Source organism: Condylura cristata, unplaced genomic scaffold (assembly GCF_000260355.1).
Source record: "Condylura cristata isolate star-nosed mole 26May11 unplaced genomic scaffold, ConCri1.0 scaffold00010, whole genome shotgun sequence".
Classification (NCBI taxonomy): domain Eukaryota; kingdom Metazoa; phylum Chordata; class Mammalia; order Eulipotyphla; family Talpidae; genus Condylura; species Condylura cristata.
This window is the reverse complement of record NW_004567111.1, coordinates 59,016,882-59,042,309: the sequence shown is the minus strand read 5'-3', so window position 1 is coordinate 59,042,309 and position 25,428 is coordinate 59,016,882. Positions and strand designations below refer to the sequence as shown.

Sequence of the window (25,428 nt, the reverse complement as noted above, 5' to 3'; positions counted from 1 at the left end):
CTCCTTCATTTGGTGCATATATGTTGATGATTGTTATTTGTTCTTGTTGTATTGTCCCCTTAATCATAATGTAGTGGCCTTCTGTGTCTCTTTTAACCTTTTTTAGTTTGAAGTCTGTTTGATCTGATAGAAGTATAGCAGTTCCTGCCTTCTTTTTTGGTCCATTTGCTTGTAGAACTGTTTTCCATCCTTTTATTTTCAGTCTGTTTTTATCTTTTGTGTTTCCTGCAGACAGCAGAATGATGGCTTCTGTTTTTTAGTCCATCCTGAAACTCTGTGTCTTTTAACTGATGAGTTTAAGACATTTACATTTAGAGATAATATTGATATACTGACACCTACATTTGCCATTTTGGTCCTTCTGTATGTTTATTCCTTGTTTTGAACTGTTCTTGTTCATTCTTCTCTTGGATTTGGTTTGAGGACTTCTTGTAGTAGTTTTTGGAGTGGGGGTTTAGTCATGATGAAATTGTGGAGTTTCTGTTTGAGAATGTCCTTATTCTTTCTTCGTAGAGGAAGGAGAGAGCTTCACAGGATATAGTGTTCTTGGTTGGCATTTAATGCTTTGGAGTTTGTTGAGAATGTCCCTCCACTCTCTTCTTGCCCATAGTGTTTCTTCAGAGAAGTCTGATGACATTTTTGTGTTGATTTTTTTTTTTACATATTTTTGTGCAATTTTTCCATTTCAATTGTAATCCCCTTAGGTTTCCCATCACCAAATCACCCATGTGCCATCACCATAGTCTAGTGCACTTCCCTCTCCCCACTGTTTTTGATCCTATTCCCCACTCTACCCCCACAAAATGTCTCTGGTGTATAGCTGTTCATCATTATCATTATTTTCTCACCTGTTCCGTTATGTTCCTGCTATGAGAGCAACCATCTAGTGTTTTTCCTTTTCTTTCTATTTCGCTAAGCATGATCTTTTCCAGCTCCATCCATGTTGCTGCAAAAGACGTGTTTTTCTTTTCTTTTTTTGGTTGCTGAGTAATATTCCATGGTGTACATGCACCACGTCTTCTTAAACCAGTCATCCATTTTTGATCATTTGGGCTGTTTCTATGTCTTTCCAATTGTGAATAAAGCAGCATTAAACATGGGGGTGCAGGTATCTTTTTAATCAGTGTGGGATTGCTGGGTCGTAGGGAAGCTACATGTTTAGTAGTTTGAGGAACCTCCAGTTTTCCATAGTGGCTGTACTAGTTTGCATTCCCACCAGCAGTGTAGGCGAGTTCCTTTTTCTCCATATCCTCACCAACATTTGCTGTTGCTAGTTGTTTTAAGAGTTGCCATTCTCACTTGGGTGAGGTGGTACCTCATTGTGGTTTTAACTTGCATCTCCCTTATTACAGGTGATGCTGAACTTGTTTTCATGTTGGCATCTGTATTTCCTCTTTGGAGAAGTGTCTTTTAAGTTCTTTTGCCTATTTTTGATGGGGTTGTTTATTTTTGTTGGGTTTCATCAGTTCTTTGTATAACTTCGTGATCAACCCTTTATTGCTACTTTTGTGTGAAAAAAAATTTTCCCAATCAGTGGGATGTCTGTTTGTTTTTTGTAATGTCTCTTTTGCTGTACAGAAGTTCTTTAACTTGATGTAGTCCTGTCTTTATCCTTGCATTGGGTGCTCCGTCTTTAAAGATCTCGCTGAAGTCTATGTCGTGTAGTGTTTGCCCCATTTTTGCTTCCAGGTATTTTATGGTTTCCATTCTTATGTATTAGTCTTAAATCCACTTCAAGTTGATTTTTGAGTATGGTGTGAGGTAGTGATCTAGTTTCATTTTTTTTTTTTTTTTGCATGTAGCTTCCCAGTTTTCCCAGCACCATTTGCTGAACAAACTTTCTTTGTTCCATTGTATCTTCTTTGCTCCTTTGTCAAAATTAGCTGTCCAGAAGCCTGTGGGTTTATATCTGGGTTTTCTATCCGAATCCACTGGTCTGTATGTGGAATTTGTCCATTTCTGTTAAATTGTGTAACTTGTTTGTATATAGTTGTTCATGATATTCTCTAATTCTTTTATTCTTTAATTTCTGCTGGATCTGTTGTGATTTGTTCTCTTTCCTTTATGATTCTGTTTGTGTTTTCTCTTATTTTCTTTGTGAGCCTGTCTATTTTGTTTATTTTTTCAAAGAACCAACTTTTGGTTTCTTTAATTTTTTTGGACTGTTTTTCTAACATCTATTTCTTTTATTTCTGATTTGACTTTTATTATTTCTTGTCTTCGACTGCCTTTTGGGTTATTTTGTTGTTCTTTTTCCCGCTCTTTAAGGTGGGACATTAGGTTGTTTCTTTGAGTTATTTCTTGTTTCTTTATGTCAGCCTGTATAGCTATATATTTTCCTCTTATAACTGCTTTTAATGTAAGCCTTGAAGATTTGTGTCATCGTTGTCGTTTTTCTCCAGGTATTTTTTGATTTCTTCTTTGATTTCCTCATAGATCCCATGGTCCTCTAGTAGAGTGGGTTTCATTCTCCACATGGCAGGTGGGTTTTTTGTCTTCCTCATATGTTTTATTTCTTGTTTGATTCCTTCATGGTCAGAGAAAATAGTTGCTATGATTTCGATCTTAGTGTATCTATTGATATTTCTCTTGTGACCCAGTATGTGGTCAGTCTGAGAGAATGATGCGTGTGGGTTTGAGAAACATGTGTACTCAGATTTTTGGGAGTGCTGTATTCTATAGATGTCCGTTATACCCATGTTGTCCAGGCCCTTGTTCAGAGCTTTAGTATCTTTGCTTAGGTTTTGTCTTGTTGATCTGTCCATTGTGGAGAGTGACATGTTGTAATCTCTTACTATGTATGTATTTTCTTTGATAAACCTTTTCATAGATGACAGTAGTTTCCTGATAATATTTGGTGCTTCTTCATTTGATGTATATATGTTGATGATTTTTATGTCTTCTTTGTTGTATTGTCCCCTTACTCATAATGTAATGACCTTCTTTGTCTCTTTTAACCTTTTTTAGTTTGAAATCTATTTGAAGTCTATTTTTTAGTGTGAAGTCTATTTATAAGTATAGCTGTTCCTGTCCTCTTTTTTTGGTCCATTTGCTTGTAGAACTATTTTCCATCCTTTTATTTTCAATCTGTTTTTATTTTGCAGTTAGATGTGTTTCCTGCAGACAGAAAAACGTTGGGTTCTGTTTTTTTTTTTTTTTAAAGATTTATTTATTTGTACAGAACTGGGGTACAGGCCAGAGATGCGGAGGGTGAGAGGATTCACCAAAGACAGAGTGGGAAGCAGAACAGGCAGATCGACGAAGTACACTGCTGAGGGGAGCAGCGGGCGGGTCAGGAGAGGTCTGCCACGCCATGTGGATCTCCTCCTGGGCAGGCGGGTATCGAACTCATGCGGAAGTGGCTTAAGCTTCTTAGTGCAGTGCTTTAACCCGCTGCGCCACCAGGGAGGGCCGGGTTCTGTTTTTTAATCCATCCTGCAACTCTTGTCTTTTTATTGATGAGTTTAAGCCATTTGCATTTAGAGATAATATTTATATGCTGGTACCTACGTTTGCTAATATAGTCCTTTTGTATTTTTATTAGTTATTTTGAACTGTTCTTGTTCATTCTTCTGCTGGATTTCGTTTGAGGGCTTCTTGTAGTATTATTTGGAGCGGGGGTTTAGTCATGACGAAATTGTGGAGTTTCTGTCTGAGAATGTCCTTATTCTTTCTTCATAGTTGAAGGAGAGCTTTGCAGGATAGAGTATTCTTGGTTGGCATTTGATGTTTTGGAGTTTGTTGAGTATGTCCCTCCACTCTCTTCTTGCCTGTAGTGTTTCTTTGGAGAAGTCTGATGTCATCTGCATCGGTTTCCCTTTATAGTTTGTTTCTTCCCTTGTGGCATTCTCATTTTCTTTTACTTATCTTGTATTCTTGGTAGTTTTAATATGATGTGTCTTGCTGTATTTCTCCTGTCATAATGATAGTTTGTTGTTCTTCTTACTTCTTGGATGTCTACTTTCACCTCCTTTATATTTGTTTTGTCTCAGTATCTCCTGTTTTTCCAGCCCCTACTGTGTGGAATTATGCCTGTCGTCTCTGCCAGTGTTGCTCAAGGGTCTCTTGTGATGTTCAGCTTCTCTTGTAGCTCGTTGAGTCCTTGTCTCTGGAAGGTGACTGTTGATCTTTGTAACCTCATGTTACGTTTTCCCTCTATGCTTGGATGCATCCCGGGAGGGTGGGGTACATTAGAAGTGTTGCAGCTGGGCCTGTGGTTGAGTCAGGCATGGTTTTGTTTATTTTTTGGGCACTGTGAGCCTTGCAAGCCCTACTGGTTCACACATTTTCCGGCTGTTCAGTAATACCTTGAGTCCTAGTTCTGCACAACCCCCAACATTTGCAGGCTATCAGACCTTCCAGTAGGCTTCCGGGCTCTTTTTATCCACTCAGAGCTGTCTCTCCCTGATCAGTCTTTCCCTACCACTTGGAGGAGTGTTAATTGGCCTGTTTTGTTTCTCTCTTAACAGTTCCCCCTCCACTTTTTTCTCAGGGGCTTTGTGAACTTGCTGGCCCCACTTTCGTGACTACTATTGGGAACAAGCCTCCAGGCCTATGCTGTGGGGTGAAAAGCTTGCACGCCTTGCAGCTGCTCCCTTCACCAATCACCAGATTTTCTTCTCCACCCCTCCAGGCTTTATGTGCGCTCTTGAAAGTCTTTCCCCACCCACCTCTCCCCCCCCCCCCAGCTTGGTTCTTCTCACCTAGCTGAATGAACAGGATGCCTCTGTCTGTGGCCCTAGAGCCTGGGCATTCCCCGATCAATTATAGTTGCATTGTTCTACTTATCCTGTCTGTGGCACTTCTGGATAGCAGTTCCCTTATTGGAACTCCCCAATCACTGATTCTCCCTCAATTATCTTCTTTCTAGTGAGTCCAGGGTGTTCTCATTTGGGTTGAAACTCGTAAGTGTGTAAGTCTATAGTCCACGTTTATATATTCCCGTGCAAGCCTGGACATCATCGTCTCGGCATCTTTACTCTGCCACCATTTTGCCTTCACCTGAGCTGGTCGAGCTGGTCAGTCAGCAGTTTTGCCCAGCGCCCTGTGCTCCAGATCAGATCTGCAGTCTTTTCTTAGCCTGGGCTCCACTCACCAAGCTGAGATGTCTCCCTTCGCTTCCAGGGCTTTAGCAAGGGGTAAAGCAGCTCCTACAGCCTGCCAAACTTTCAGGTGCCTGAACACTCATGGGTTAGTGGAGGGGGGGGTTTCTTATTGTAACTCCCTAATAGCCGATTCTCCCTCAGATATCTTCCTTCTAGTGAGTCCGGGTGTTCTCATTTGGGTTGAAACTCATAGTATGTAAGTCTATTTCATTTTCAGTCCTAAATTCCTGTGCAAGCCTGGATGCAGTGATCTCAGCATCTTTACTTTCCTTCTTGGTTTGAATCGTGGCTCTGTCACTTGCTGAATTTAAAGCCCTGGATCTCACTTGATCTCTTTAAGCGTCAGTTTTCACTGTCTCTCTTTTCGGTCCTATGGTTAGACTCCGGAGCTACGCAGCCCATGAAGTTCAACAAACCCAGGAGCTCGTACTCCAGTCTCACAGCCCAAGAAAAGTCACAGTATCTACTGGTGGTGGCGGTGGCAGCAGCGGTGACAACGGAGGTGGAGGCAGCTGTGTGTTGATTTATACCCTGCTACCTTGTTAAACTGGTTTAGTTGGTTTTGATTAGTTTCTCTGCTGAGTTTCCAGGGTTTTCCATGTAAATTAACGTATCATCTGCAAATAAGGACAGTTTTACTACTTCTTTCCCTATTTGGATTCCTTGTATGTCTTTTCCCTGTCTTTCTGCTCTGGCTAGAACTTCTAATGTTATGTTGAAGAGCAACAGTGATAGTGGACACCGTTGTCTTGTTCCTGACCTCAAAGGAAAGGCTTTCAGCTTTTCTCAGTTGGCTGTGGGTTTGTCATTTATGGTTTTTATCATGTATGTTCTTTCTATTCTGAGGATCAAGGGCCTTAAATGTAAATGGGTGTTGAACTTTGTCGAATGCCTTCTCTGACACAATCTGTGCAACGTCTATCGACTGACAGATTCCGGATAGATTGGAAAAATCTCTGAAAAATCAGAATTTCCACTGCTAACTTGTTATGACCTCTCTTTTTTGTGTAATCATAATATCAAAATATTCTGAGCAACCATCAAATTACAACTGGATTGTCTTAGCCTCATAAAGCAGCAGCCTGGTTCAGGCAAGCTGCCCCAGGGCGAGAAATCCCTCTGTCTCTTGAGACAGAAGGCAAGCCCCAGGAGAGATAAGACCGCAGTGCATAAAATCTCCTGGGAAGCTTCCTTGGTTTCTTTATATAAAAAAGCAAACCTCAGATAAGGCTCCCAGAGCATGGACAAATTGTAACCTTGACTACACAGGTGTTGTTTGATACACAACTGTAACAACTTTCTCTTAATTTACTCCTTTTTCAAACAAGCACTAACTACTTTCTGCTAGCTTTGAATTAGTCACTAGCTTTTCTATGGACAATCACTGATAACACTGTTAATACAGTTTATTACTACCCCAAGACCCTTAATAACCTTTTTGCTAATGTGCTCATCCCTTTCCAGACCCCTCTTCCTTTGAGTGATAACTAAACAGCTGTACACATGATAATTATCACAAAAACGTATAATCTAGTATACCATAATATATTAAGAAACAAGTGCTTTGTTCCCTTTGTCCTTGAGAATGTTTTATGGTGATATCTCATTAACTTTCCCTATGCATTATTGCAATTAACTACTTATTATACAGTATAAATAAAGATCTGCTGAGGGAATGGCAGGAAGACTTGTACCCCATCCTAACTCCTGTGTCTTCCTCGTGTCCACTCCTCTCTCCCCTTATGGAATCTATGCTCGCCAACGCCTTCCCATCTTAGGGTCCTGCCTGTGTTTCTTCCAGACACCTCGATAGTTGGAGCTGGTCTCCAACACTTCTCTGTATCTATTAATGTGATTATGTGGTTTTTATTCTTCTGTCGGTTGATTTGATGGATTACATTAATTGATTTTCTGATGTTCAGCCATCATCATGGTGTATTATTCTTTTAAAGCATTGTTGGATTCTGTTGGCTAAGATTTTGTTGAAGATTTTTGATTTGGTGTTCATTAGGGAAATTGTTCTGAGTTTTTTTTGTGTGTGTGTTTTCTTTGCTAGGTTTTGGTAATAGTGTGATGTTGGCTTCGTAGAAAGTATGTGGTAGTTTTCCTTCTCTTTCGATTTTTTGCATAAGTCTGTGTAGAATAGGCACAAGTTCTTTTCTGAAGGTTTGGTAAAATTCATTTGTAAATCCATCTGATCCTGGGCTTTTATTTTGGGGGAGGGTTTTGATTACTTCTTCCATTTCATTGCTTGTAATTGGCCTATTTAGTTGTTCTATTTCTTCTTTATCTAGCTTTGGGTGGTTACGGAGAGAAATTTAAAACTAAGGATTAAATATTTTTCAGATAGGGTTGAGGTTTGGAAGGCCACAAGTTTTTTTCTTTTTGTCTCCCAAGAACCCATTACCAACACATGTTGGGGTTGGTAGTATCCCTTCTGAGACTACATGGTATATACAGTTAATCTTTCTGAAGCCTTGTAACAGTTGAGGGATAGCACAGATTCTAGGGCCTCACATGAGAGCTCAAAAATGTAAGGTACAACTCAGGTTCAGAGTGCAACAAACAGCAGGGTTTATTAACAAAGTGAAAATAGGGGGAAAGAGTAGGAGTAGTTCAAACCAAAAGTTGTTTCTACAAGGTAGTGGTGTCTCTTGTTTGGTGTTCCATTCAAGAGCTTGGAGATGGTGGCACACTGATGAGCGGACCAGACTCCAACCCACAGTGGCAGCTGGAGCTAGTCAGTAGATGGTGCTATCCCAGTAGCACCACAGTAGTGTAGTAGCAGTTTGAGGCTATGCTAGACAGTACCAGGTGCAGCAGTTATTCAGGTGGTAGTGCCAGAGGATGAAAGCAGTAAACAGCTCTTAGGGATGGTTGGACATAGGTCATGACAGACAGCTCTTTCAGAGGGCCAGGCACCTGTGTACAGCTCTTTCAGAGGCTCAGGCCACAGAGGTGCCAGCCAGCAGGCAGTGTTGGAGGCAAGGCCCATGGTAGGAGCAGTAGTTAGGTGATATTTAGAAATAGAGATCAGATGTAAAGGTCTTGACAAGTCTGTTGGGTAAGTCTATAAGGTGAGGCAGATGAGAGTTAAAGGTCCATCTTAAAGATCTCAACTTGTCTTGTAGGTCTGTATCCCTACATGAAGATTCTCAAAGGTCTGTATTAAAGGTCCGCCTAGGAGACAGTCCAGAGGAGTGTGTATGGTACCATCTGAAGCCCTGCTTTATCACCTTCAGGGTGGCTGCCTTTCAAACTTGATTGGCTATTTTTAAAGCCAGCATTGTTCAGTTAGACTGCTAGTTTTGTCCCCCCACCCCCACCCCCCGATCCCTTGTGTGGTTTCCCTGTGTTTCTCCTGTAGGTGAAACCATCCAATATTTTTCTTTTTCCTTTTGACTTATTTCACCGAGCATAATCCCTTCCATCTCCATGTTGCTGAAAATGGCATAAATTTATCTTGGAGCTTTTTAAATATGTTGTTCCAATCTTTTTATGTCCATAGTTTCTTCAGAGTTCTCCACAGCAGGTGTCTTTGTCTTGTCTTCTCTACTATTACATCAAGCATATGTTTTCCTTTTATTTTTATATGTCTTTTTTAAACTGGAATGGAAGGGATTTTTTCTTTCTGTTAAAATATGCATCCAGCCTGTTTTTTTTTTTTTTTTTTTTTCTGGAACATAGTAGACACTCAAAACATTGTGTAAGGAAAAAGGAAAATAGAGTTACTGGGCTCTTTTTCACCTTCCCACAGCCATCCTATAAAGCTGCCACTTACAACTTTGCTTCCCTTTTAAGTTTTGTTGCCCATGCATGACAACATGTTATTGCAAAAAGTGCGTAGGAGCACAGGCATGCATACCAATAACTATAGACAATCCACACCAAGAAGCCTGTGAACAAAGGGTATGTGCATATATGAAAACGGACACCTGGGCTGAGAAGCCAGGCAGTTAGAAAAGACTGAGAAGGGAGAAAAAGAGAGAAGAGAAGCCAGAGAATGTGGGGTTGGAAGGCTTGGTTGCTGTCTGTCTCAGCCTCTCTCCCTGATGGTCTGCCTGTATATCTGGTTCCCAGCTTCAGTATTAAAGGCCTGTCAAACTATAGGAGGCTGTGCAAATCGGCCATGAACCGTGAAGAAGAAAACATACTTTTTCTTCTTCAGTCTTTTAGAATTCATGTAAGTGGTAATGAGTGTCAAGAAGAGGAAGTATTTTCCTTTCCTAATAATCAGACTTTGTATATACTTCCTTATATACATAATTTCTATTTGTAAATGTGTAAATGTGTTGGCAAGATTTAAATTACACTTGCACTTACGATCACGTCATTTTTCTTAATTTTCATAAGTATTGCTTTTTATCTTTGTAATATTACCCATAGATTCTCAGGATAGATTCTCATTGTGTATAAATTTTTATTGGCCAAGATTTATTTTTTCTGACTTATAAAAATGGGATAAGACCTTCGTAACTGAAATCTGTTACTAGTAAAATGGCATGAACTATATTCTTTCTGAAAGGTAAACTTAATTTGTTTAGTGAATTGGCCTTATTTTTAGTGTTATCTATAGCATGGAAGAATTGTCTTAGAGAATCAGTGGAAACTTCAAGAGCAATGAGACTTAACCACTATTTGTCTCCAATAGTTGTATAAAAATTATACACTTGACTAAAGAGTTGGGTGATAAAGTGTAAACTCCTTGAGGAACTCCTTGAAGGTCCATAGGGATGCTAAACTCAGTATTTTCAAATTTGCATCAAACATGTGCTGATTCATCTCATACTTCCTTTATTGCCTCTAGTAACATCTGTAGTGAAGTAACATCTATCAAGTTGCCTTGGTTTAAGACAGTCATGACTTCATCTGTGGCAGTCATAGATGGCAGGTCAAGGTGCTCAGCAACTTTGCCTTTGTGACCTCATCTCTTCTGCCCTACATGCAGTCACACTTAGGCCTCCTCAGGCTTAAATGTTAATGAGTTTACTGAAGATTTCCAGTCATATCAAGTATATTTGCATGGTGTATTGTTTCGCACATGTTGATTCCTCTACTTTCTTATTTACTAGGAAAAAGTCTTATTTTTCCATCAAGTCTCAACTTGAACCATGAAGGAAAAGATTATTAGAATGTAGTCTGAATATTGAAAAGGTCTGTGACAAAGATCAGGAAAAGGTATTAGTATTCATGGCAAGCATAGACTTATACCCAACATCTTGTTAATAAGAGAATAGGCAGATGGGGTGGAAACATGAATTGGTGAGTTATGGAAATATGTACTTTTAGGCAAGTAATCCGAAAAAAGAATACCAGAAGTCATATTAAAATGCCAGTTTTGGGCTATTAAATTGACACTTAAACATTGTTAACATCCTGTTTTGGTTGTATAATGAAATGGACACTAATATATACTATTTTCTTAGAACTTAGAACTTTCTTAGCAGTTTGGCAATGTGCTTGTATCTTCGAATGGTAATTACATATCAGAAAAAACTAACAGGAATTGTGAGGAAATGTCAGATTAGTGTAAAGTGGTTTGCACTTATTTAGAGTTGTCTGTTTGGATATTTTGGAAAGTAGATGTTGAAGAGTTTGGAGTTTTGGATTGATAGGAGGTGGGAAGGAGAGGTAATGCCTGTTAAGAGAAAGGAAGGAAGCAGGGCTTGGGGGGAAAAAAAAAGGCTTTCAGGTCCTGATGCAGATCTGTGAAAGGAAAGAGTTGGAAAGCATAAATTGGCAGAGCACTTCGAGGGACTGCAAATCTGACCAAGTCAGGCCACCATGTGGAGAGAGTACTCTGAATAACTGTTAGGGTGGTGTGTGGGATATAGAATGGGTCAGGCTCTGACATGCCTATTGTGCTCAGTCCTATGGCGAGGGCCTGCCTGGGTAAAGAGTGATTTTTGAACTATTACTTAACTGATTCTGAGGACTCTTCACCGATAGTTTGTCAAGCTGCATGCAGTCTTTGAAGATGTGAGTGGTAAGTGGTTGACTGACCTCCAGAAGCTGCTGAAGAGATGGCCATCACCATATTATTAACATGACATAGTTAGGAATGGTATTTTTTTCTATAATAGTATTTTTTTCTAAATACTCCTTTTCTAATTAAGGGAAGGGGGTGGTAATTTCCAGGTTAGATTGTATGTGTATTTTAAGCAACATGATATACTTAAAACCTGTCTTTTTTACTCTTTTTTTACATGAACTACTATCAAGAACTTCTCTCTTTTGATGATCTTTTGAGACTGAATGTTGGTCTTTATAATTACCCTTTAATTTTTGTGTTGTTAGAGGTTATGATAAGATTGGGATAATATTTGTATGGGATTTTGGATTAGCTTAAGCTGCCCAGTTCCCACATTGTCCTCAGGGAAATTCAGGCAAGGCATGCACTTAGGAGATCTTCAAATGTATTATTTTGCTTTATACTACCCAGTCTTAATGATTTTAGTTCAATTCCTTTTTCCCCCTTCTATAGTCATTCGCTACATAATATGAAAAGGGTAATGTTGTTGTTGTTTTTAACATTTATTTATTCCTACAGAACGGGGGTATAGGCCAGAGATGCGGAGGGTGAGAGGATTCACCAGAGACAGAGTGGGGTGTAGAACAGACAGATCGATGAAGTACACTACTGAGGGGAGCAGCGGGCGGGTCAGGAGAGGTCTGCCACGCCATGTGGTCACCTCCGGGGCAGGTGGGGATCGAACTCATGCAGAAGTGGCTTTAGCTTCTCAGTGCTGTGCTTTAACCCACTGCACCACCAGGGAAGGCCGGGTAATGTTGTTTATTAGGAAAATTGGTGGCGAGCTTTAATTTTATTTTAATGTTTCCTTAACTTGCAATTTAATAAATTTATTTTAAATGAGTCTGTGGAATCTTTCAAAGTATTTTTTTAAGCCCAAGAGCTCCGTCCTCTTGAAACTCACAGCATGAACCCCAGGTCACAATTTTTGTCCTTTTCTATGTTCCCCCTTCTTCCTTCTTCCTCTTCCTCCCTCCCCTTGCCCCATCCTCCATCTTTTTCCTTTCTCTTCCTCCTTTCCTCCTTTCTCTTTTCTCCTTTGCTTCCTCCCCTCTCTTTCCCCTAAAGAATTCCAAGAAACACCTCATAGAAGGCCAGGACACAATTTGAAAAACATGGATTTTTCTTAGATTTACTTTGTAAGATTAAAAACTGTGAGAGAATGAAGCTAAAATAAAACTTTTGTTCCTCCATGGCTTATTGTCGTATCTAGAGAGAAACTATAAGGCAATTAAAAATGAATATTTGCAAATGGGCTAAAAAATTATGTAGGTGCCTATTAAAGAATCATCAAATGTTTTTCCACAATAGGTTGTTAGGAAACAGGTTATATACTGTATTTCTCCAGAGAGAACCAAGGACAAAAATCTGCACCACGTCTGTTGTATTGTCCATAGTTCCTAAACTAAAATTTTGAGGGGGAAAACCAGATCTACTTTGAACTACCCTAAGTATTCTGGTACTTTTTTCTTAGAGTCATGATATCTACTATAACTTTGTACATATATAAGCAAATATGTGTGTGTGTGTTTTATAAATGCACACACACGCACACATCTATACCTATGTACGATGCCTTTGCCAGGAATTACAGGTACTGTTTTAGTTTTTCTTCTGGCTAAGAGGTATATAGACTAAAATACACATGTGTTTGTGTGTGTATATATTTAAAATACAAGCTAAAGAAAAAAGCTATGTAGTCAAGTTTGAGCAGTGCTTTTGTTAGTCTTCCTACAAGGATATTGTGATCAAATGTTAGGAATTGATATTTCTGTGAGCTTAAGGTTAAGGGCCATGTGTCACACCTCGTGAGACTCTCCAGTATCCAATTTAAAGATTTGCACATATTAAATAGGTAGTCAGGGATAAAGCATTCTGGATTTTTTAAATTTATGGTTTACTGTTGGAAAGACTGGCCCAACTATTGTCCACTTGTTATTTTATCATCAGTAGTGTTCTATTTATGAAAAACTGTCTTCTTTCAAACCTTATTTTGAAAAATTGACTAGTAGAAACTTTAGAAAAGTAGAAAATAAAAGCAGGTTTTGGAATAGTTTTATGTGATGTATATTGTTGGATCAAAATACGTATGAAACAGATTTTAAGTAGGTTTTTTGGCAGGTGTTCACAGATGTGGCAAATGAATAAAGTAGTTTTTGACATGAACTTAACACAAAAGACAAAAATGTAACCAAGGTTTTATTAGCGAAAATTTAATGGTACATGAGTATAATGTTATTTTTGTAAAATCTTTTTAAAGCAAATGTTATCAGCCAACTGCTCACTAAAGCAGCATTTCATAAAAAATCTAACCATATTATATTATATTAAAAATTGAAAGTTAGTCTCACTAAGTAATTTTCACTAAGGTTCTATAATTGATAGCATAAAATAATCCAGTTAATTTAGATGTGTTCCCATACTTCCATCACTGCTGTTGCTGATAGCATATTCTACCAAGAAGTAATACTGAGCATGGATATTGTACTCTGTTTATTTAACCTAAGACTCTTAACAGAGAGGAAATATTTTCCCTGCCATTTACTTGCCTTTACTACATTAGACTCTCTAGATTGACACTGAAGTTTTCTTTTTCAGCCAGCTACTCGTGTATTCTCCCTAATCTGTTTCTTAACCTCATTTCTAACTTTGCATTTGGAGACCAGTGAACCCTTTTCCCCACCAAATTCCTATATTCACTATTTTCTTTCTTTTAATATAAATTCTTTCTACCTCTGGGGCTCAGGGATTTTTTTTTTTAATTTAAATGCCACATGATCAGATGCTACACCACTTTCTTGACTCAGTTCATTATCATTATCTTCCTTGAAAACTCTTTCAATTTTAATGATCTCCTCATTTCTCATCTTCTTATCTTCATAGCCATCACTGCTCTTTATAGTCTTCTCAATTTTCTATCCTGGAATAGGAGAGGGACATGGTTCACACAGTGGCTCAGAGTTAACAGGGCTTCTTACAATGCTAGGGTCTAGAGGGAGGATGGTGTGGCATATGTAAGTTAAATACAAAAATCTTAGGTCAATTTTGTACACTTATTATATATGTGTGGTTTCTTTCTTTTTTTTAATTGTGAAATTATGGTCATTACCAGTCCTTTTTGTCATGTTTTTGTATATGAATTTCTTCTGAGGGAGCAATTTCACTTTGGAACAGTGTGTTCAATTAGTTACTCAGGATTTAGAATCACTGTATATATGCAGTGGTTCAGTCAGAAGGCCAGAAATATATATAACCAGGAATGTACAGGGAGGGAATGAGGGGGGAAGATTGGTTGTGTGCATTCTACAAAACCAAGTCATAATGCTACTGGTATATCTGTGTGGGGGGATGGTGCCTGCAATGATGAGGTTCTCCCTTTTAGGCATGTGTATGGACAAAGTTGTTCATTGTCATTAATGTCTAGGAAACTGCTTAAAGATAGACTGTCGTTATACTGTAGTCTACACAACAGAATGATGTACAGAAAGAATGTGGTAGATCCACATACTGTATTTTTAAAGCTTATTTAAGCTCAGTAGCTTATTTTCCCTTTTTAATGTCTTTTTATAAAAAGTTTTTGTCTCCCAAAGGTAAATGAGAATTTAATTGTTTTTTTTTTAACTGCAGTTTATTGGGGGTGTAGGTAAGTGCATTAATGTTTATGTTAAATATTATGCTCACATGCTTACACTCATATTTACAACAAGGGACATAAGTTACAAATATGATTCATTTCTATATTTTACAAGTTAAACTTAATTATTGTATAATTCTTTTTTAAGTTTATTTAGTTTTAGGGATTTTTAGAGTCAGTTTGTGTTTTAAGTTATTTTTTTCTCTTTCAGCTCTTTCAGTCTCATATGGCAACAAAAACAACTTGCATATCCTCACAAGTATCTGATGATGAACAGAGAGTGAGTTATTCTTTAATATAGATTTCAAAATAACTGCTCAGAGATCTGACAGATCTCTGGAACTTTTATGTTCATTCAAGTTCAAAAAAATCAGCGAGGAATAATATTGAGCATGCAGTGTGTCTGTCTTACTTGATATGAAACATTAAAACTCTACCTGCTTTCACATCATTCAGTAGGAAGATACTAGCTTTTGTGAGGTTTGCAGGACTTGTTGGAGGTAGAGAACTTCTTTAGTGAGAGTAGGAAGTTTGCTGGACAACCTTCCTGATTGTGTACCCAGATGTTAGTGCTTCCAAGGCTGCATAAGTATCACCACACTGATAAAAAGACAGTTGTGGAGCATGCTACATAATGCAGGATGCTGCTGAAGAGCAAGATCCTGGCCTTTTTATTGGTAAAACTAATCACACAGCATTAATCATGTGAGGAAATAAAAAAAAAAAAAAGGAGAATTAGAAGAACCTGGGGATAAGGTGGAACTGTGCATCTGCTGATAGTTTTGTATGTAGATCAACCCTGACTCCTCAGTCAGATTTCAGTCTTACCAATAAGGTATTCCACTGATCAGCTTCTGGGGTCCTTCGTAATACATTAGTCAATGGTCCCCCGGGCATTCCCAGTCATACCTCATGATGCATACCCTTCCCAGGGTGATCTAGCTTTATACTCTTAATTGATGTGAAAGGTACCTCATAGGGTTGGGCTCTTAAAATGGAGGCTGGATAAGCCACCTAGGGTTAGCAGACCCACAGTATAGGAGGGATTTGGTAATTCATATATAACAGGGAGTTTTAAAAGAGGGAGTAATTTAACTTGGTGAAAGAGATGGAATATGAATGAACATAAAAGTTCCAGAGATCTGTCAGATCTCTGAGCAGTTACTTTTTATCATTTTTTTTCTATTTTTTATTACAAAAGTTTATTTTTACATCATTTTGTACATTTTTTTTCCATCTCGATTGTAATCCCCGCGGGTTTTATCATTTTTTAAATGAAAACTGTAAAAACATAATTAGTAATTCAATAATTAAATTTCCTTTAGTTCTATAGTCCAGTAAGTCTCTTGCCTTTCTTTGTTACATATGCTAAGGTCCAAATGTTTATTTTTATTTTGACTCTTGTCTTTTTTTCCTGTCATTTTCTATTTCTGTTTTTGTAAATCTTGTAATACATTATTGTTGTTGCTTTAAGCAGCCAATGACTTTTTTTAATTAAGCATAAATTTTCTACTCTTCAATCCACACTTACCTTTCTGTCATTCTTCATTCTTTTTTTGTAGATTTCATCTGTTGTCATCTTTTGAAGAATTTACAATATTTCGTGTAGAGTATTGCTTGCAATAAATTTTCTCAAAATTTTAAGATACCTTATTTATTCCATTGCATATAGACTTCTAGGTTGCCATTTTTTCTTTTAGCATGTAACTGATTTTATTTTGTTATTATCTTATGGCTTGCATGATTTCATATGAGAAACTGTACTTTTTACTTCTCCCCCACCTGGTGGCTCCTGATGTTTTTCTTTACCTTTGTCTTTAAGCCATTTGCTCTGATGTGCCTAATTCTGGGTTCTTTTGGATCTTTTTGTTGTAGTTTGCTGCAGTTCTTGGATTTCTGAGCTCATGTTTAAAATCTTGGTAAAATGTCACTTGTTAAATATTTCCTTACTCCCTTACATCACCTACCTCTCCCCACTTTATGTGATATCCAATGATAAGTATATTCAATTATTTGCTATTTATCACTTCACAGGTTTTTGAGCCTCTTACTGTTTTATCCTTGTTGGGAAAATTTTTTAGATTGAATAATTACAGATATTTAGCTTGGAAAATAACTACTGAACTAATCTTTCATTGTGTGATCTTAGGTCCATATACTATTAACTTTTTAAATTTCAGATACTGTGTTTTTCCTTTCTAGGGTTTTCATTTGTTACCTTGTTCTTAAGAGCTTTTGCCATATCTTTTATTATTCCCTGTCGAATCATTCATTACATCCATGTCTTTGCTGTAGAGAAAGAATAATATTTTTCTTTAGCATTATTAAATAGTATATTTAAAGTTCTTAACAGGCAATTCAATATTTGGAAATTTGGATCTTCTGTTGACTTTTTTTTGCTATCATGTTTTTTGGCTTTCTATGTTGTAAATTTTGATTGTATAATAAATTTTGTAGATATACATTGTAGAGGTTCTACATTCTGTTCTTTTAAAGAGTAAACATTGTTGTAGCAGGCAGGTATTACTGACTGGTCAGTGACTGTGTTGAGCCTTGATTATAGGCTTTGTTAGTACAAGTATATTTTTCTGTTCCTTCTATACTGGGGAGCATTTCTGATTTAGGATGTGAACCTAAAATGTACCCATTTAGGCTTTCAGTGGAAACCCTAATGTGTTTCCAAATTCTTTTAACTTACTTAAAATTCTGTTCCCTAGGATGGAACTCTTGAAAACTCTACATACCTCCTTCCAATTCGCATTTCCCCTTGCTAAGCTATTTGCATTCTTTCTACATATATGTAGTTCAGCAGTCAGTTGCAGATTTGAAGACATAGATTTTTTTTTACTCTCCTTAATGGATTTTTTTTTTTAAAGATTTATTTATTTGTGCGTACAGAATTGGGATACAGGCCAGAGGCTCAGGGGCAGTGAGAGGCTTCACCAGAGACAGACTGGGTAGCAGAACAGGCAGATCGATGAAGTACACTGCTGAGCAGCGGGTGGGTCAGGAGAGGTCTGCCACACCATGTGGTCACCTCCGGGGCAGGTGGGAATCAAACTCATGAGGAGAAGCGGCTTTAGATTCTCAGTGCTGTGCTTTAACCCGCTGCTTCACCAGAGAGGGCCCAGGAATTTTTTTTAATAGTTTATTTTTACATAATTGTGTGCCTTTTTCCATCTCAGCTGTACTTCCTGTGGGCTTCTCATCACCAGATCATCCATGTGCCATCACCATAGTCCAGTGCACATGCTCCCCTCCTTGTTTTTGACCCCATTCCCCACCTCCACCCCCATAAAATATGTCTGGTATATAGTTGGTCATCATTATTATTTTTCCCCTGGCCCTTTATGCTCCTGCTATGAGTGAAACCATCTGGTATTTTTCCTTTTCTTTCTGGCCTATTTCACTAAGCATGATCCCTTCCAGTTCCATCCATGTTGTTGCAAAAGGCATGAGTTTATCTTTTTGATTGCTGAGTAATATTCCATTGTGTATCTGTACCACCGCTACTAAATTCAGTCATCTACTTTTGGGCATTTTGGTTGATTCCATGTAAACATGGGGGTGCAGCTGTCTTTTAGAATCAGTGTTCTTGTGTCTTTTGGGTAGATGCCTAGGAGTGGGATTGCTGGGTCTTATGGAAGCTCCATTTTTAGCAGTTTGAGGAACCTCCAAACAGTTTTCCATAGTGGGAGCTTGCACTCCCACCAGCAGTGCAGGACAGTTCCTTTTTCTCCACCTCCTTGCTAGCATTTGTTGGTGCTAGTTGTTTTAAGGCGTGCCATTCTCACTGGTGTGAGGTGGTCTCTCATTGTCTCTCATTGGTTTTAATTTGCAATAATACAAGTGATGTTGAACATTTTTTCATATACTTGTTGGCCATCTTCAGTTCCTCTTTGAAGAAGTGTCTTTTTAGCTCTTCTGCCTATTTTTTTATGGGGTTGTTTATTGTTGTTGAGTTTCATCAGTTCTTTGTATATCTTTGTGATCAATCCTTTATTGGTAGTATTGTGTGAGAAAATTTTTTCACAACCAGTGGGATGTCTGTTTTTTGTAATGTTTGGAATTTCCTCTTTTAATTCCTTTAATTTTTATTCATTCATGGTCTTCCTTGTCTCCAACTAACTTCTCAGCTATTTATATCCTGAACTTTATATTCTTTCTGTAGCAGTGATTGATGAGTACCCTTATGGGCAAAGCCAGAAAATGCGCCTCTCATTTTCTGTGTAGTTTCATTTCTCTCAAAGTTTCCTCCTTTGTTTGACTTTGGTTACATTCTAGTGATTTAACAGTATTGATTAGTAGGTAAGTTTGACATGTTACTCTTCCATTACTGGGAGCTGTAACTATTTTAAAAAGTACTTTGTACTTTTTTCAGTTGAAATTTTAATGTAAGAATTAAAAAATGTGTTATGAGCATGTTAATAACTTAACGTTCTGTATTTTCTTAATGTTCTGTAAATACTTGGGTATTTTCTACTTTTGAGAATCAAATACTTTACTGTTATAAATAATACTGAACTTTTATCATATGAAGGAAGTAAGAAATTTGAGTATCTAAACACAGATTTCTCAAAAATTCACTTCATTTTTTTAAGGATGTAAGAAAAAGGTCTAATTTATTTGACAAACTATTTTTCAGATGTATATACAATTGTAAAAGGTTTTCTTACATTTCTGCTGTTTTTATTTTCATTCAGCAAAAAAGAGAAAATACTCGTTCTTTAACTATGTCTGATCATGTTGGTTTTGAGAGTTTGCCTGATCAACTGGTCAATAGATCCATTCAACAAGGCTTCTGCTTTAATATTCTCTGTGTGGGTAAGTGCCATAACTCTCCCTTTAAAATATTTCTTCATACATCTTGTGCTCATCTCCATCATGTGTTAAGCAATATAATGATATATGTATATTATCAATTTGAGACTATGATCATGAGGTTTTCTGTCAGTTTTTTGTTTTTGTAGTGCTTTAAAAAAATTTTTTTTTTAACATTTCAGTGCTGTCTTCAGAGTTCGAGTAACTTAACCGTGTTTTTTGTGTGCTCTGCTTTTATTTTAGTGGACTAGATTTAGCATGTTAGTTCTTTCATGGACTCAACCTTTGATAATTTAAAGTATGGACCCAACCCAACTTTTGATAATTTAAAATATTTGAGATCCTGAAACCATTCTAGTTTACAGTTCAATTTTTTTCCTCCTTTTTCTTTTGCACTTGTTAACATGTGTTTTGTTTTGTTTCAGGGGAGACAGGTATTGGAAAATCAACGCTGATTGATACATTATTTAATACTAATTTTGAAGAACATGAATCCTCACATTTTTGCCAACATGTTAAACTTAAAGCTCAGACATATGAACTCCAGGAAAGTAGTGTTCGATTGAAATTGACCATTGTAAATACAGTGGGATTTGGGGATCAGATAAACAAAGAAGAAAGGTACATGTTTTCTTCTTGTTACAAAACAAGTTTTTCTTATTTCAAGAGATTTGCTTTTATGACCTATGACTTGATTTTCTGTTATGGAAATTCACACCTTTTTTCAGTACTTTAACTTTCATAATAATTAAGCAATATTTTGTGAACAAATTGACTTTTTTATCTAATGATAACCTGAATCATATTATTAAAGTCTATTATAGGAAAAATTGTTTTTATTATATTTCTAATATGCCAGTTAGTGTATACTAATTGATACATCTCATTATGGATAAGGACTTACCTTGTTAAGGGGGGGGCGGGAAGCAAGATAAATAATGGAAAATAGAAATAATGACCAAATCTGCAATGTGTGAATACTTTTGCTTGTGAATTCTAACCAAAGTAGATGTATTGTTAAGCATTACACAGTTTTAAGATGAATGTTTTGTCATTTTTTGCCAATTTATATTGTGATTTTTTGCATTTCTCATGGGATTTTAAGAATTGAGTATAGATTATGAAATTTAAACTAAAAGGAGGAAATAGATTGGAATAAAACTATAGTCTTTTTGAAGTATATATATCCTTTTTACATGTAATATCCTAGTTATGTTTGCTTTAGAGGGAAAGTATTTGCTAAACTGATTCTCTTTATTAGCATTTTAAGCACATTTATGTGTTTTACCTTAAAATTTTAAGAGGAATTTTAAGAAATGATTTGTGTGGATTTTCTGAAAGCATAATCTAAAAATACTGGCATTTTTACTTTTCCTTTGTAGTTTTTTTTTAAGTTTTATTGATGTGTAATTGAATAAAATGTACAGTTTGAAATGTACAATTTGTTAATTTTGACAAATGTATAATATTCTAACTGCCGCCACAACTAACCCAGTGCACATATATTGGCACATTTTCCATGTTCAAATCAGAGCTTTGACAAAGACTCCCAGGGACTCTTCTCCAGATTTCTAGCTCTTTTCTGTGGGTGTTGCTTCTACCTCACCAAACTTTTGTTTCTCTCTCCTCAGTATCTTCTGTCAGGATATGTGGTTTCTTTTTGTTCTGTGCTCTGGAAACTTGTCCCCAGTAGTAAGCTGAAGCAATCGCAGTGCTTAGTATGTCCCTCATTTATTCCCGTTTCAGTGATCATAGTTAAGTCTAGTGACCTTTTTTTTTTTTAATAATAGTTTATTTTTATATCATTTTGTGCCTTTTTCCATCTAAATTGTAATCCCCATGGGCTTCCCATCACCATACCAGCCATGTGCCATCACCATAGTCCAGTGCACTGCCCTCCCCCTAAAGTTTGTGATCCCATTACCCATTCCACCCCCGTAAAATGTCTCTGGTATATAGTTGTTCATTGTTATTATTTTCTCCCCTGGTCCTTCAAACTCCTCCTATGAGTGAAACCACCTGGTATTTTCCCTTTTCTTTCTTCTTATTTCACTAAGCATGGTCTTTTCCAGCTCCATCCATGTTGCTGCAAAAGGCATGTGTTTTTTTTTTTTTTGGGTTGCTGAGTATATGTTTGGTTCCATTGTGTATATGTACCACAGCATTTTAATCCAGTCATCTACATTTGGGCATTTGGGTTGTTTCCATGTCTTTCCAATTGTAAATAAGACAGCAGTAAACATGGGGGTACAGGTATCTTTTTCAATCAGTGTTTTTGTGTCATTTGAGTAGATACCTAGGAGTAGGATTGCTGGCTCATATGGAAGCTCCATTTTTAGCAGTGTGAGAAACTTCCAGACATTTTTTCATAGTGTTTGTACTAGTTTGCATTCCACCAGCAGTGCAGGAGAGTTCCTTTTTCTCCACCTCCTTGCCAACATTTGTTGTTGCTAGTTGTTTGAAGATGTGCCATTCTCACTGGTGTGAGGTGGTATCTCATTGTGGTTTTAATTTGCATCTCCCTTATGACGAGATGTCCAACATTTTTTTATATGCTCGTTGGCCATCTGCATTTCTTCTTTAGAGAAGTGTCATTTTAGCTCTTCTGCCCATTTTTTGATGGGATTCTTCATTTTTGTTGAGTTTCATCAGTTCTTTGTATATCTTGGTGTTTATCCTTTATTGCTAGTTTTGTGTGAGAAAATCAGTGAGATATCTTTTTGTCTTTTGTAATGTTTTGTAATGTTTCTTTTGCTGTACAGAAGCTCTTTAACTTGATGTAGTCCCATCTATTTATCTTTCCTTCACTACTGAAATGTATGTCATGTAGTGTTTCACCCCATCTTTGCTTCCAGGTATTTTATGGTTTCCATTCTTATGTCTAGGTCTTTAATCCACTTTGAGTTGATTTTTGTGTATGGTGTGAGATAGTGATCTAGTTTCATTATTTTGCACATAGCTTCCCAGTTTTCACAGCACCATTTGCTGAACAAACTTTCTTTGTTCCATTGTATCTTCTTTGCTCCTTTGTCAAAGATTAGCTGCCCATAAACCTGTCCTTATTTGCAGACAGAATGTTAATTTACATGGAAAACCTTGAAAACTCCATAGAGAAACTAATCCTAACAATCAGCCAGTTTAGTAAGGTAGAATAGAAAATCAACATAGAGAAACTAATCCTAACAATCAGCTAGTTTAGTAAGGTAGAATAGAAAATCAACACACAAAGTCAGAGGCATCAGTATGAACAACCAATCAGAACAAGCAGAAAAAAAAGAAAACCATCCCTTTTTCAATAAAACAAAAAGAATCAAATACCTAGGAATCAACCAAATAAAGGAGGCACAAGGAAACTATGAAACACTGTTTAAAAAAAAAATACAAGAAGACACCAAGAAACTCATGTCTTTTCCCTGTCTTTTGCTCTGGCTAGAACTTCCAGTGTTATGTTGAAGAGCAGTGGTGATAGTGGACACCCATGTCTTGTTCCTGATCTCAAAGGAAAGGCTTTCAGCTTTTCTCCATTGAGGATAATACTTACTGTGGGTTTGTCATACCTGGCTTTTATCATGCTGAGGTTTGTTCCTTCTATTCTGAGGATTTTGAGGGCCTTTAACATAAGGATGTTGAACTTTGTCGAAAGCCTTCTCCGAATCTATTGATATGATTACGTGGTTTTTATTTTTCTGTCATTTGATGTGATGGATTATATTAATTGATTTTCTAATGTTGAACCATCCTTGTGCTCCTGGGATAAAGCTCACTTTGTCATGTGTCGGGGTGCCCGGGACCCCAATCCCCATGATTCAGCAGCCAAAATGGCGCCTGGCCTTTAGCCAGTGAAAAACAAAATACGCCAACACCCACCTGTATAAGGAAGTTAAATCTTATTGGATATGCTTCCGCTGATCAATGTATGCTCATTGTGTGTCCTGTCTAAATATGGTTGTTGTACACGTGAGCAGTGCTCTAATTGGCCAATGTACACGTGAGCAGTGCTCTGATTGGCCAATGTACACGTGAGCAGTGTTCTGATTGGTCAATGAATGCTATTTAAGCAACTGCCATAACAGACTGGGGGGGGCAGGAGGGAGGAGGCAAGCAAGTGCGAGAGAGAGAGAGAGAGAGAGAGAGAGAGAGAGAGAGAGAGAGAGAGAGAGGGAGGAGGGCGCGCACGAGAGGGAGAAGAATAAAGGGTCCAGAAGAAGATATATCGTGGCGTCTTTCTGTTGGCAGAGAGTGCGTCACAGTCAATACATTGTTGGATTCTGTTGGCTAAGATTTTGTTGAGGATTTTTGCATCGGTGTTCATTAGGGAGATTGGTCTGAAGTTTTCTTTTTGTGTGTTTTCTTTGTTAGGTTTTGGTATTAGTATGATGTTGGCTTCATAGAAAGTATGTGGTATATTCCTTCTTTTTTTGATGAATATGTGTAGAATAGGCACTAGTTCTTTTCTGAAGGTTTGGTAAAACTCATTTGTTAATCCATCTGGTCCTGGGCTTTTATTTTTGGGGAGGGTTTTGATTACTTCTTCCATTTCCTTTCTTGTAATTGGCCTGCTTAGTTGTTTATAGTATTCTCTGATTATTCTTTTTATTTCTGCTGGATCTGTTGTGATTTGTCCTCTTCATTTATGATCCTGTTTATTTGTCCTTTCTCTCTCTTTTTTTTTATTTGTAAGCCTGACTAGTGGCCAGTCTATCTTGTTTATTTTTTTTGAAGAACCAACTTTTGGTTTCATTGATTTTTTTTTCGAGTGTTTTCTTAACTTCTATTTCATTTATTTCTGATTTGACTTTTATTATTTCCTGTCTTCTACTTGTTTTGGGGTTACTTTGTTCTTTAAGGTGGGAGATTAGGTTGTTTCTTTATTTCTTGTTTCTTTATGTAACCCTGTATTGCTATGTATTTCCTCTTTTAACTGCTTTCAATGTGTCCCATAAGTTTTGGAGACTTGTGTCCTCATTGGTATTCTTCTCCAGGTATTTTTTAATTTCTTCTTCTTTGATCTCCTCATTGATCCAATAGATTTCAGTCTCCATGCAGTATGTGGGTTTCTTGCCTTCTTTACGTGGTTTATTTCTAGTTTGATTCCTTCATGGTCAGAGAAAATGGTTGGTATATTGATTTTAGTATATCTACTGATTTTTGCCGTGTGTCCCATTATGTGGTCAACTCTTGACAATGATCCACATGGATTTAAGAAAAATGTGTACTCAGATTTTTGGGGGTGCAGTATTCTATAGATGTCCACTAGACCCATGTTGTCCAGGTCCTTGTTCAGAGCTTTAGTGTCTTTGCTTAGTTTTTGTCTTGTTGATCTGGCCATTGTTGAGAGTGGTGTATTGACTTCTCCTACTATGTATGTATTTTCTCTGATATACATTTTCATAGATGACAGAGTTTCTTGATATATTTTGGTACTCCATCATTTGATGCATGTATGTTGTATTGTCTCCTTAATCATAATGGCCTTCTGTGTCTCTCTTAACCTTCTTTAGTTTGAAGTTATTTTGTCTGATATAAGTATAGCTGTTCCTGCCTTCTTTTTTGGTCCATTTGCTTGTAGAATTGTTTTCCATCCTTTTATTTTTAATCTATTTTTATCTTTTGTAGTTAGATGTTTTTCCTGTAACAGCAGAATGTTGGGTTCTGTTTTTTAATCTGTCCTGCATCTCTGTGTCTTTTTATTGATAAGTTTAAGCCATTTACATTTAGAGATAATATTGATATACTGCCCTTTTGAGGGGTCCTTTTGTGTTTTTTTTTTTTTTTAAAGATTTTTTTATTTGTTCATACAGAACTGGGGTACAGGCCAGAGGCTCAGGGGCGGCGAG

The 25,428-nt window shown here is 37.2% G+C and overlaps 1 protein-coding gene across 1 annotated transcript in view; it reads left to right on the top strand.

The window, feature by feature from the left end:
- SEPT10 (septin 10) overlaps window positions 1-25,428 on the top strand; it is a 98,254-nt gene that overhangs the window by 20,861 nt on the left and 51,965 nt on the right. Inside the window, 3 exon segments of the mRNA XM_012723256.1 lie at window positions 14,982-15,050; window positions 19,474-19,594; window positions 20,017-20,212. Coding sequence (XP_012578710.1) covers window positions 14,982-15,050; window positions 19,474-19,594; window positions 20,017-20,212 — 386 coding nt within the window.